This window comes from Lemur catta, chromosome 17 (assembly GCF_020740605.2).
Source record: "Lemur catta isolate mLemCat1 chromosome 17, mLemCat1.pri, whole genome shotgun sequence".
In the NCBI taxonomy this organism is placed as follows: Eukaryota; Metazoa; Chordata; class Mammalia; order Primates; family Lemuridae; genus Lemur; species Lemur catta.
In genome coordinates this window covers 25,333,397-25,347,699 of record NC_059144.1, presented here as the reverse complement: position 1 = coordinate 25,347,699, position 14,303 = coordinate 25,333,397, and the positions used below count along the sequence as shown (strand labels likewise).

The 14,303-nt window shown below is 38.9% G+C and overlaps 1 protein-coding gene across 3 annotated transcripts in view; it reads left to right on the top strand.

Annotated features, from left to right (window-relative positions):
- TPX2 (TPX2 microtubule nucleation factor) overlaps positions 1-14,303 on the top strand; it is a 52,943-nt gene that overhangs the window by 23,599 nt on the left and 15,041 nt on the right. For all 3 annotated transcript variants that reach the window (XM_045529486.1, XM_045529487.1, XM_045529485.1), the window contains 5 exons: positions 1,826-1,947; positions 2,794-2,945; positions 4,252-4,423; positions 6,615-6,756; positions 7,392-7,608. In XM_045529486.1, the coding sequence (XP_045385442.1) occupies positions 1,826-1,947; positions 2,794-2,945; positions 4,252-4,423; positions 6,615-6,756; positions 7,392-7,608 (805 nt within the window). The remainder of the gene's footprint in view (positions 1-1,825; positions 1,948-2,793; positions 2,946-4,251; positions 4,424-6,614; positions 6,757-7,391; positions 7,609-14,303) is intronic.

Sequence of the window (14,303 nt, the reverse complement as noted above, 5' to 3'; positions counted from 1 at the left end):
ACTGGCTTTTTCCTAAGTAACATGTATATTTTCACAGTCAGTTAATAAATAAGCTTAGGTTCTGCTTTATTCACTTACCATGAGACTACTTCATTTATTTTCTGTGCTGCCACAAAATCTTCACATTTATCCTTTCTTGATAGATTGTTAATATTCTATCAAATTATATTTAATCATTTCCTGTTGAAAATGTAGTTTCCAATTTTTACTATAATAGTGAGTAACTTTATATGCAGAGCCATTTCTGTTTAGTCTCGGAATAAAGAAAGAGAAATTCCTTGATCAAAGGGTATGACTGGTTTTAGGGGTGTTGATATTTATTGTCAGTTTTATTTCTGAAATAAAAGTACCAAATCACAGTGCCATTAGCTTTGAATATTTTTATTCAAATATAAAATATTATAGTCTCTTCTGTATTTTTTAACTTTTACAATTGCTTCAAATTTAATTGATATAATATTGATGGTACCAAATTATTTAAAAAAATTTCATTGTAAATTGATAATTTTATAATTGTATTTATGGACTATAAAGTGATGTTATGATTTATGGCAACAATGTAGAATAATTAAATCAAGATAATTAACATATCTGTCACCTCAAATACTTATTTTTTGTGGTGACAACATTTGAAATCTCTCTTAGCAATTTTGAAATGTACAACACACCATTATTAACTATATTCATCATACTATGCAATAGATCTCAGAAAACATTCCTGGTGTCTGAGATTTTATATCCTTTGACCATCATCTCCCCATTCCCCCCAACTCCCAGCATCAGATTATTTTAATTTTTATTTGCTGACAAGACTATATTGTTGTTATAAACATCATCTCCATATTTTCTCTGTAGTGAATTGTCTGTTTCCTTTTTTATTTATTTATAAGTAGTGTTAGTGATATTCTCATTACTAAGAATGGCTACTCTGTATTGCACTTTACCATGTGTCAAGCACTTCAGAAACATTATCTGATTTAACAGTTGTGGATATTCTATGAGCATGAATATTTTTATTCCTCATTTTACAGTGGAGAAAACTGAGGCACAGAGAGGTTAAATAGTTTTCTCAAGATCATGTTGGCAGAAAATGAGATGACATAGTTGAGATTTGATCCCTAGTTGGCTTTACTTCTATGTTTATTCTCTCTATTACAGTTATTTTATGTATATTAACCCTTTGCCGCCTTTGCAAATATATTCCGCATTCTACTGTTTCTTGTTTGTTTGTTTTTTTGCATCAGGGTCTCACTCTGTTGCTTTAGTTAGAGAGCAGTGGATCCTAGCTCACTGTAACCTCAGGTTACTGGGCTCAAGCAATCTTCCTGCCTTAGCCTCCCAAGTAGCTGGGACTACAGGGGTGTGCCACCATGCTCAGCTAATTTTACTATTTTTTGTGGAGACCAGGTCTCACTATGTTGACCAGGCTAGTCTCAAATTACTGGCCTCAAGTGATCCTCCTACTTCAGCCTCCCAAAGTGCTAGGATTACAGACGTGAGTCACTGCACCTGGCCTCTACTCATTTTTTAATTATTTTTTCTTGTGGCATAAAATCTAATCATTATATAGTCAGATTTCTGGATCTCTTATAATGTCTTCTAAGTCTGTTTTAGCTATTTTTCTGAAATTTTTTCAATAGTCTGCATCTTGATTTTTTTTATAGTGTCATATAATTAAGTCAGTATCTGTTTATTAGAATATTTTTTGTTTTTCATGGTAATTTTATCACAAGTTAAAAACATTATATAATGCCTATAGGTACTTTGAATCATTGAGCCCCTTTCTCTTCTCTTTTCTTATCTCCTTTGCTGATTTGTCCTTTAGGCGGAAGGTTCTAAAAAGTACTGAGGAGCAAGAGTTGGAGAAGAGAATGAAAATGCAGCAGGAGGTGGTGGAGATGCGGAAAAAGAATGAAGAATTCAAGAAACTTGCTCTTGCAGGAGCAGGTGAGCTTGGCTCTGGTTGAGTCTGATTTATGAGGGGTGCTTCTTTTAATCTTGGTAGGGTTTTTTTTTGAGGTCCCTAAAGCAAAAAAAGGCTTTCCTAGTAGTCAGCATAAAAAGATGTGTGTGTTTAGAAGGCTGGATGTGGGTTCCATCCATATCCCAATGCTCAGTCCCTGGAACATGTTATATACATTGGTCCTTTCTTAGAGCATGCTATTCCTCTCCTTTGTTTTAGAAAAAGAAGGACCTAGGATTGAGATAGAAGATAAAGTAATTGGGCAGGCCAGTTTGTTGTTGTTTTCCCATTTTATCCTAAAGGCAGAGGAAAAGAAAACTGAGTGACATCCAGTTTGTATCTATGGAGGAAAAGTATGATGAAGGAGCTGAAGGGTCACAGTTCTGCTTTGCTCTGGCACACAATTATTATTGGCGGAGTCATAGTTATAAAGCCCTCATTACTGGGCTGAAAAAACACCCCTGAAGTTTATGGGGTTTTCTTCTTAGAGCTAAGTGTGCTTTTAAAGTCAATCCATCACTTTTCCTAGGAAGTGTTCCAGTTACTTTGTTCTTCCAGCGCTTTGACCTCACCCGGGAGATGGGCTTCTTCTTGCCTATGCTATCTCCTTATAGTTTGCATCTGCCTGAAGGGCCTCAAACCTATTAGTACTCAATGAATATGACACATATATTGGTGTCCTTGAGGACTGTTGCAAGTTTTGGGTTACACGTAGATAGTGAATGAAGTTAGATCCATGGTAATAGAAACACTAAAAGGACTGTATTAAAAGGGGATTTACTGATGTTCCCTATTCTTAATGTTATCTCTGTGTTTTACTTCCTTATCAGGGCAACCTGTGAAGAAATTAGTGAGCCAGGTAACCAAATCAGTTGACTTCCACTTTCGCACAGATGAGCGCATTAAACAACATCCTAAGAACCAAGAAGAGTATAAGGAAGTGAACTTTACATCTGAACTTCGAAAGCATCCTTCATCTCCCGTAAGTTAATGGACTAAATGAATATTCCTGTTACTAATTCAGTTAGGATTTCAGGTGTAGCATTTGTGTTTACTATAATACTACAATGGAGAGAAGCATATGTTTTTAATTAGGATAGTTTTAAATCCTTACGTTGCCCCCTGTTAGCTATGTGATTTTGGACAAATCATTCTAGGACAAATCACTCTACCTTTTTGGGAACCATCTTACCAAGTTGCTGTGAAAACTGAATTGAGACTGTACAGGGCTTATGGGAAAAATGGGGTTGAGGCAGACCACTGAAATCCTGTGCAGTTTTGTTACCAAAGTACCAAAAAAACAATAACAATGTTAACTAAAAGTCTAGTGCTTATAATCTTTACTTGCATTTGTAGTCAGCATCATCATTTTTTGAAGTCAGTCCTTTGCAGTTGTAAACTCTGAGGTTGTGTTTCTTCCTTTGAGATACAGGTCTTTGAAGAGTTTTGCTTCCAAGTGGAGACCAGTTTTATCAAAATTAATGATCTTCTAAGAAAGGGCCAAGGATCCAGGGAGTAGGCTTCTTCATCAGTCAGTTTGGGGGGACATATGGGGGAATTTTGCTGATTCAGCTACCTGATTGGATGCAGACTGAGAAGTCCAGTCAATTTACGTATTTATTTATTTTTTGAGACAGAGTCTCGCTCTGTTGCCCAGGCTAGAGTGCTGTGGCACCAGCCTCGCTCATAGCAACCTCAAAATCCTAGGTTCAAGGGATCCTCCTGTCTCAGCCTCCCTAGTAGCTGGGACGATAGATGTGCGCCACCACGTCCGGCTAATTTTTTCTATCTTTAGTAGAGAGGGAGTCTCGCTCTTGCTCAGGCTGGTCTTGAACTCCTGACCTTAAGTGATCCTCCTGCCTCAGCCTCCCAGAGTGCTAGGATTACAGGCATGAGCCACCACACCTGGCCTCCAATCAATGTTTTGTTAATGGAATTGAGGGTGGGATATCTTTGCAGCTTTTTTCCCCTTTAAATTTTAAAATAGTTTGCTCCAATTTCTTCAAAACATTGACATGCTTGGAGAAGAATTGCCTATTTACTATTACAGAACAGACAATTTGTGAAGTGCTAGATCCTGTCTTCCTTTTTTTCTTTTTTTTTTTTTTTTTTAAGGATAGGAATAGACTGATTATAGTCCTTGCTCAAGGACTGACAAATTTGAGAGTAATAATCTTGACTTTACATAGGCCCTTTTTCTTTTGAACCTTTGTGCTGAATGTGTGGCTTGTGGTAAATCCTAGTTCTTCCATAACCCTTCATTTGGGGAACAACTTTTCTCTTTACAGGCCCGAGTGACTAAGGGATGTACCATTATCAAGCCTTTCAACTTGTCCCAAGGAAAGAAAAGAACATTTGATGAAACAGCTTCTACATATGTGCCCCTTGCACAGCAGGTTGAAGCCTTCCATAAACGAACCCCTAACAGATACCATTTGAGGAGCAAGAAGGATGATATTAGTAAGTTTCCTACCAATATTGTAGCTGGATAGAGCCTCCTCTAGAATCTCCTTTGTCTGTATCTTAGGCACAAATTTGTCTTTAGCTTTTCAACTAAAGTATGGCATGTGACTACATGCAGACAACAAATGTATACTTTAGAATTTCTCAGACCACCCAGCTATCTGTTCATGTTTATCCATCAACTATGATCCTCCTGGTCAATAACTGGCCAAGGGGAATGAATTAAGGTAACCTTGAGGATATCTTTGCCATGTGACCAACAGTGATGGTGCATTTACTTACCTATAGGAAATTCATTCATTCAAGTTGTGTGTTTTTGTTCATAGATTTAGCAAATTTTTTACTACTACTAACCAGGCACTATGTTGGGTGTAGGGGGTATAGAGGTGAACAAAATGGACTTGGTACTACTCAACATCAATTTCTAATTCAGTGAGGGAGATACATAGATCATTACAAATTATGGTAAGGGCTATGGATGTGGAGGGAGAGGCAAGAGTCAAAGGAGGTGGGAGAGAGGTAGAACATATTTGAATGCTGAGAAGTCCCTTTCAGAAGTTGAAAATATAGTAGAGAGTAGATAACCAATGGATTAAGTCCTTGAGCAGGCAGGTAGGATGGAGGTACTTGGCACAGGTGGAGTGACCATTCTTTGAAAGGAGGACAGAAGAGTGAGAGGAATGGGTGAAAATGCTGGTGGATTTGTAGATTTGGTGTCAACAGATGAGGGGATTCTAGTCTTGTAGTTTCTCACTTTATGAAAATAATTTCTATAAGAGGGAAGATGAAGTCTGAGGAGTGGAGGTGGTATACAATGGTTCTTGAGAGTATAGGTCACTTGAGGATCTGGTCATTTGAGGATCTCTAAATTTTCCCTACCCTTGCATAGGTGTTGCTTAGCACTATATTAAGTAGCCAGATGAATTCTTTTGAGTACAGCATTTCTTAGTATTGTTATTATGTTCTAGTAGCTAAAATCATTTTGTTAGATTTTATATTATGAAAATAATGAAATTTCTTTTTATTCTAATGGAATAAAATTTAAATATTAAACATGCCTTTTTAAATAATATATGGCTTTTAGAGTCTGATATGCCCTGCTTTTAGAATCCTACTCATGGCAAATAGAAAAATTATTTTATGCCATTTTTATTAAAAACTTTGTATAGTTATAGCTAAATAACGGTTGTATGTATATTTGAAGCATGGCTTATTTCTAAAATAAATAGATTTGGTTTTGATCTCCCACTGTTATATGATATTGATAAGATCTAAATTAAAGGACTCATTCTATATAATTATGAAAATTGTAAGGTTTTCCCTGACCAGGAAAATTAATATTTTTTATGAGTGGTGGTATGGTCTTAATGTTGATGCTTTGACATAGATTTTTTTTTACTTTCTCCATTTGCCATTTTTTTTTTTTTCTTTTTAGTACAGGGTCTTGCTCTGTTGCCTGGGCTAGAGTGCAGTGGTGTCATCATAGCTCACTGCAGCCTTAAGCTTCTGGGCTTAAGGGATCCTCCTTGTCTCAGCTTTCTGAGTAGCCGGGACTGCAGGCACATGCCACTATGCCCAGCTAATTTTTAAAATTTTTTGTAGTGAGGGGGTTCTCAGTGTGTTGCTCAGGCTGGTCTTGAACTTCTGGGCTCAAGTGATCCTCCTGCTTCAGCCTTTGAAAATGCTAGGATTACAGGCATGAACTACCATTCCCAGCCTCCATGTGATTTTCTCTAGGAGGTGGTCTTGATGCTTTGATATAGATGCTTTTAGGAAATTCATAACATTGGGATTATTACTTTATATTTAGAAAGCCCATATATCTTAAAGCTGGAATAAGCAAGAATCTTATTTGTCAATAACAAGTGAAACAGTTGGCATTGTTAATAGAAAATACAGGCCTGTGCAATGATAAGGAACCCATCAGACATGGATGGATTTTAAGTTCAGAAGATAAGAGTAGAGTTTACTCAAAGGCTACCACCTTAGTCATAACCCTCAATAAAGAGTGATGGAGAAGAAGGGACTGAATGTTTGTTAGATTAACAGATGTGAGCTGAGCTAAGTAGGAAGGGCCCACCACTCCGTGGTTTGTTTATCCATCTCTGGGCTACCTAGTTGAGTCACCACTTGACAAGTAAACTGGATGTTAGGGAGCTAGGTAAATGTCTGTCATCTTGGTTTATAGGTCTGTTACCCTCCAAATCTTCTGTGCCAAAGATCTCCAGAGACCCACAGACTCCTATACTGCAAACCAAACAGCGCGCAAGGCCTGTGACCTGCAAAAGTGCAGCAGAGCAGGAGGCTGAGGAGCTTGAGAAACTGCAACAGTAAGTCCCATCTGAGGAAGAGTTCCAGAAACCTTCCTACTTGCTTCTCAGTTCTATAAGGATAACAGTTAATATTTTTCTTTTCATGAAAATTTATGGGGTTTGAGTTGTAGGCTCTGTAGGCTGTTTCCCTGCCTCTATGATTAAAGAACTAAAGTGGGACTATGGAGATGTCCTGGAGTGTAAACTGGTAAAAATTTAATGCAGAGATTGGAGTGGGAGAACTTACTTAGATTCCAATTAAGGAATATCCTCTGAGGTTAGGTTAGGTAGATCCACCCTTTTATGGCTACCCAGGGGGTTGTTACCACTATAATCAGTGGAGGAAATGGGAACTTAGCATTGGAGTTTACTTCCTACATTCTTCTTCCATTCCTTTTTATGCCTCTTTTAAAGAGAGGGAGCTTCCTCTGAAGAGAAGCCCCCTCCTTTAATGCAGTGGGAATGTTAGAACTGTCTCATTTATTCTTTGTTCTAGAGGTAAAGATAATGGCTATGGAGAGAGTTGAAATTTTACTGTGCATAGTGGGTAATTTTAATGATTATTTTTTGGTTTTGGCCCACTTTGTTGTTTGGGTAGTTTTCATTTTATTAAAAATTTTTTTGTGGTTGTCATTTGAACTCTCACCTTACAGATACAAATTCAAAGCACGGGAACTTGATCCCAGAATTCTTGAAGGTGGGCCCATTTTGCCCAAGAAACCACCTGTGAAACCACCCACTCAGCCTATTGGCTTTGATTTGGAAATTGAGAAAAGAATCCAGGATCGAGAGTCAAAGAAGAAATCAGTTGATGAACACTTTGAATTTCATTCCAGACCTTGCCCTACTAAGATCTTAGAAGATGTTGTGGTAAGAATAGTTGAGGACTCTGTATGCTGGCAGAAGTGTCCTGCTCGTGACCAAATATCCACCCATTCACAGAAATATTTGATTAGATACTGTGAGCAGAGCATCATATTAGGAGCTGTAGGTGATAAAGAGACATATTGGAAGTGGATTTTGCTCTTAGGCAACTTAAAATCCATTATGGGAAATAACATGTGTGAATAATGTAAAATTGACAGAAGTGTTCTAAGGGAGATGACAGTTTAAAGTAGTATAGGAATAGAGGGGCGAATGATTTGTTCTAGAGAGAAGGAATTACCACCTGTTTCAGATGAGGTCATTGAGGCCCAGAGAGGTTATGTAATAATCCCAGGGCACTCAGCTAATACATGGTGGAGCAAGGATGAGAATTCAGGCACTCTGGCTCCAGAGTCTGTGATCTTATCTCTTCATTATATTGCCTGTCCACTATATCATAGAATCTGGACTTGCAGAAATGCAAATGAAATGGACTGGCAGAGCATTCCAGGCAGTGGGAGTAACATGAAAAAATGGCTGAAGGTGGAAAACATGGAGTATCTATGGGGAACTGTTAGTAGGTAACTTAAGCTGGAGAAAAGAAGTTTATCAAGAACAACTGGCAACTAGATTAGAGAAGTGGGTTGTAGTTTGATGGTAGGCTCACAACCACAAGTTTAGAGAAAATATGCAATCAGGAAGCAGTGCCACAAGCAAAGGATAAGTAATGGAGTTAAACACTTGCATAAGTGTGAGGTGGTTTTTAGATAAATTTTTGTGCAGATGGGGAACACTACATCCTTTCCACCAACTCTCTGGTTTGGATCAATTTATGTCCAGGTTAACACTAGAACTCTCTATTTTTCTATCCTCTTTTTTATTTTTTTTTTCCCTTGAGACCAGGTCTTGCTCTGTCTCCCAGGCTGGAGTGCAGTGGTGTCATCATAGCTCACTGCAACCTCAAACTCTTGGGCTCAAGCGATCCTCCTGCTTCAGCCTCTGAGAGTACTAGGATTATAGGCGTAAGCCACCATGCCCAGCCCCACTGTCTTTTCTTTTTGCTTATTTTAGAGTCACCATCATTTTAGGTGAAACTGTGCATCAAGATATTACCTTCAACTGGGTACCTGATTTTAGGTATTCTATTTTCTTAGCACAAAGTCAGAAGCAACAAAAGTTATATTTTCTAGGATTTACAAAAGTCATGATTATGCTTAGAAATGGTACTGCCCTCACATCATGCTCTTTCAATTGAAAATTTTTTGCATCTGAGACCTCTCTTCTATTCACAGTGCTCTTTTTTTTCTTATTTTACTGTGATGCACATGTACTATATGTGAAACTCTGTTACAACAAACTTTTAAGAAACCTCTCCCCACCCAAGTCATTGCCTAGGCTGAAATGCAGTGATGTGATCACCTCCCGAGTAGCTAGGACTACAGGCGTGCACCACCAGACCTAGCTAATTTTTTTTAAAATAAAAATAAAACAGACTTTATTTAGAAGATACCTAGCTAATTTTTTAAAAAATTATTTCATAGAGATAGGGTCCCGCTATGTTGCCTGGGCTGGTCTCAAACTCCTGGCCTCAAACAGTCCTCTTACCTTGGCCTCCCAAAGTGCTGGGATTACAGGCATGAGCCACTGTGCCTGGCCAACTTTAACTATTTTTAAAATCAGCTCACTTTGTAACTTAAAGTAATTTAAAAGGGAACTTTTAAATAAATACATAAATGGAAAACTAGTACTTTTTGCCATGACTAATGCAACAATAGTAGCTAATACTTAGATAAAGCTTATTATATGCCAGGTTTTTATTCTAGCTCATTACTTTATTTATATAATAATATACTTAATTTTCATAACAACCCTATAAGGTAAGCACTGTAGGTACTTTCATCAATCCATTTTACAGTTAGGAAACACAGAGGTTAAAGAACTCAGGCTCAGAGGAGGAGCCCCATGTCCATCTGAACACCCCCCACCCCCAGCTCCATCATCCCTCTGCTACCGACTTCCCCTTAGACCCAGGGATGTGCAAACCTGTCCCCTTGATACTCTGTGATCACAAACTACCCAGTGGCAGAGCTGGGATACAAATCATAGGTAATATAGCCCCAGGGTCCATGCTCTTATGTTAAAATAGAAGGTTCTTAGGAAATAAGTGATTAATAAAGTCTACCTCCCTCCTAAGATCTTCTTCCATACCAATCATATGTGAACTCCATTTTTGGAAACATAAATTAGGAAACTGGTTTGTGAGTTTGTTGTATGTACTCTGGAAATGCTAGGGTGACATGGTACATGGGAAGGGTGACTAGATTTCATTTAGAGTTAGTTAAGTGCGGTCTTAAAGTAGCATTGTACCAGGTTATGCCTGTTGAGAATTCTGGATAAACAGATCTGCAAAGCACTACGTAAGGTGTGACTGAATTGGTGTGATATGCTGAAGGGGGGGGAGAGTGTTTGCCAAATCCAGCTGGTTCTCAGAATCCTCTGGGGCTCTTATTACATAAACAGGTTCCTGGGCCCCAGCCCTAGAGTTTTGATTTGTTGGGTGCAGCATAGGGGGAACCCAGGTGAAGAACTTAGTATGGTGCCTGACAGAGTAAGCAGTGGTGTTATTAATAGTAATGATTGTCATTTTATTGAGTGCTTATATTTTCCTGAATGCTTTATGTAGATTATCTTATTTATTTCTCATGACAACTCAAAGAGGTAGATTCTAGTCTTATTCCTATTCTTTAGACAAGGAAACAAACACTAAGAGATGTCTAGTACACAGAGCTAGAGTTTGAGCCCATCATCTCCTTAAAAGTATATTATTCTACCCCACAATGCTTACTGTTATCGTTGTTTATTATGGCAAATGAGGTTTTTGAGTTTGACACTGTTTGCAGCTCTCCCTACTAAAGTTTCTAGTGATTTCACTTCAACTCTTGGTTTCTAGAGAAGCAAAGCATAGAAGATGTTAGATGTATTCTCTTTTACCCTCTTCATTTTTCAGAAAGAGAGGCTTTGAAAGGGGAATGTGGCTTGCCTATAGAAACATTTTTAAAAGTTGGTGGTAGAGCTAAGAGTAGGTCTTTGAACTTCTAGTATTGGACTCTTAGAGCAGAACTGAAGAACCCACCTCCCAGAGCCTGCTGCAGCTTGTCTCTCTGACACTGTCATTCCCCATCTGTGCCTCCCCAGTGCTGAAGCTCTGTTACTGTGTATCCTTATGGTGTTTCTTGTGCCCTCCCATGTGTGGTTGATAGGAGGCAAGGAGACAGCAGGGCTGATGAGAGATGAGCTTGGGCAGCAGTGGCCATAAGGCAGAGGTGGAGTGATGAAAGCCTTGAGCATCACCTGTAAAATGTGAACTTGCTGCCGACATCTAATGGAGAGCTTGGGTACCACGGAAGTGGAGGTGGTGTCAGGGAGGCCAGTGAGTAATTTTAGCAGAGATATTTTAGGGATGTCTTGGGGAGACCAGCAAGGTTTGTTTTTGTTGTTGTTGCTGCTACTGTTGTTATATTGGTGTTTTTTTTGCATACTTCCTGCGATAACATTGCTTCATAGTAATTTCCTAACTGCTCTGGTACAGGCCTGAGAGCTTGTTCCAGGGCACTTGGGGGCAAATCCTGCCTTAGGGAGAAATGTTCAACTCCCTATCCCTGTCCCCCATTCCTGGCTGCTTTTCCTCAATGGATCATCTGTCCACCCACATTGCCCAGTTCTAACCACATACCACCTCCTTAGAGATAACCTTCCCCAAACTGCCCATTGAGGGCACTTCCCCCAATAGCATTTAGCTCCACATTCTGCTGGGTGTCTTTAGAGCACCTGTGAAAATTGGGAAGTATTTGATTTGTTATTTATTCATTATCTCTTTCCTCCACTAGAATCTGAGCTCCCTGAGAGTAGGGATCATATATTTCTATATTATTCACTCTGTGTCTCTAGCACCTAGCATAGTGACTGCCACAACACAGCCACTCCAATACTGTATAACCGAGTGAGTGGCAGTACAAGCTGAAATGCACCAGCCTGTGTTTCTAACTTATGTTAGACAGTGGGAATTCAAAGATGGTATAAGACATGGCCCTTGGTCTCAAAGCTTTCACAGTCTGGTAGAGCAGATGGACATGTAAATAAATAAGTACAGTGATGTTAGCCAACACATGTTCATTGAACAGTTATTATCAAATCGTCTTGTAGGTGTTCTGGAGAAGGCAAAGGAACACACATAGCAATATCCTAGCCCTCAAGGAGCTTACAATTTTTTTTTTTTTTTTTTTTTTTGAGACAGAGTCCCGCTCTGTTTCCCGGGCTAGAGTGTCATGGCATCAGCCTAGCTCACAGCAACCTCAAACTCCTGGGCTCAAGCAATCCTCCTGCCTCAGCCTCCCCAGTAGCTGGGACTACAGGCATATGCCACCATTCCTGGCTATTTTTTTTTTCTATATATATTTTTAGCTGTCCAGATCATTTCTTTCTATTTTTAGTAGAGACAGTCTCACTCTTGCTTAGGCTGGTCTCGAACTCCTGATCTTGAGTGATCCTCCCACCTCGGCCTCCCAGAGTGCTAGGATTACAGGCGTGCACCACCGCACCCGGCCAGGAGCTTACAATTTTAAAAACTTAAAATAGCAAAACAAGAGGACTTCTCTGTTTCTAGAATCCCATTTTCCTTTTCATTATTTCTAATTGAGCCCCCAGTTAGCTCTGATTGCAGTAGAGATGAGGTGTGGGTGGATAGTTGCTACAAAAATGATTTTTATAAATCATCTTTTCTTCCCCCCAACTAATTATGAGGATCCCACTCATAAATCTCTCCATTATTAGAGGTTAACATTGCTCCTCTTTTAAAATGCAAATTTCTTTGCTGGGTGGATACAGAGAGAGGGGAAAATAGGAAAAGTAGAATTATTTTAGAACTAAATGAGTCCTCAGGTATTTATTTTAATTACTTTGTTTTATGAAAAAAATCCCCGAGGCCTAGAAGACGATCTGATGTGCCCAAGGTTATACAGATTGGAAGCAGAGTGGGACTAGAACAGACCCCTGGCTCCTCGTTCACTGTTTTTCCCACTTCCACTTGCCTCTGCTGCATTCAAGCAAGATGCTGGTGTCTGCTTGTTCAAGATATTGTAGAATAGATTTTTTTGTTGTTGCACTTCTATAGTAGGCATCATTTGAAAACCCATTTCTTAGACATTTGTCACTCTGATTACAAGATCAGCTGTATTGGATTTCACTATGCTAGTGGTTAGTGGTTCTAGCATTCTTTAGAAAACATACAAGAAGTCTCACAGCAGAATGAGCATTCCCTTCACAGTGGTCACCTTGAGAGGCTATAAACCCTTTCCAATGATTGTGATATTGCACAAAGCATTTTGGAAAAGCCACTTGTCTTGGATCCTGAGACACAGTCTTTTGAATCTCTTCAATGATGACAAATCTTCATGTGTATTTTAAACATTAATTTGCTTTTAGAAGCTAATCTAAAGTTATTTGAAACTAAAATGTCTGAGTAGTCCAAGATAATAGAGGTAAAAACAGTTTTGTTAAAAGTAAAGAGTGAGCAACTGTCTTGCATGGTCCAAAAAGTGGCTTTGAAAGCCGCTCCAAGAAAGACATTCCAAACGTGTTTGGAGCAGTTGTTGCAGCATTGTTGGGATTAAGGAGAAGTCTCCCAAGGTATTCTCTTAAGAGTCCAAGGTATAAATTCTGTTACTCATGTGTTCATTCATTCTTACTCCATTCATTCAACAAACATTTACTGAATGCCTTTTACTTGCCAAGGTCTATGTTAGGCACTAGGGATTGATAGAATAAAATAGTCCTTACCCTCAAATATTCATAGGGTAACAGGGGGAGTTGAATATCTAAATAAATAAGTGCAGTGAAGTTTTGTATGGACTGTGATAAAACTATCTATAGGGGAGAAAGGGGTAAGTTCTATAGGGCCTGGGAGTGCAGGGATCTATTGAAAGTCTTTATAAAAGAGGAGATGCTTCAGTGGAGGCTTGAAAAAAGATGAGTTGGGTGCTTTTAAGCAGCTGGGGAATTTCAGACAGAGCACAAGCAAAGGCATTGAGATAAGAACCAGGGGTACATTTGGGGAGTGGCCAGTAGTTCACTGTAGTTGGAAGATGATGAGTAAGGAGGGGTGAGAGGTAAGGCTGAAGAGTCTGACAGGGTACCAGATTATGAAGCACCTTGTATTTCATGCCAAGGGATTTGTTCTACTGCTGTAGGTATGCCCTAGAAGCCATTAAAGAATTTTAAGTCAGGAAGTAATATGATCAGATGTGTTTTAGAAAAATAATCCTGACTATATACAGAAGACGAACTGGAAGAATGAGATGAGAAACTGAAAGACTATTAGGAGACGAGTGGAATGGTCCAGGTAATAGGCGATGTGGGCCTGTGATGAGCAGTGAAGACTTAGAGAGGAGCTGAATAGAGAGCTGTGAGGGGTCAGGATGTGGATGCGAATGTAACAAATAAGGAGTTGTCTCAGGGTTTGTTTTTTTTTTTTTTTTAATTGATCTGGCCATATGCTTCATTCAGAACAATAGCCCAAAACATACTATTTTGCAGTTAGGATTAATTACTAGATTTGTGACAGAGTATAAATTCCATGAGAATTGAAAAATCCTTACCGAACAACTTTCTAAAATGTATTAAATTATGTGTACCATAAGATACAT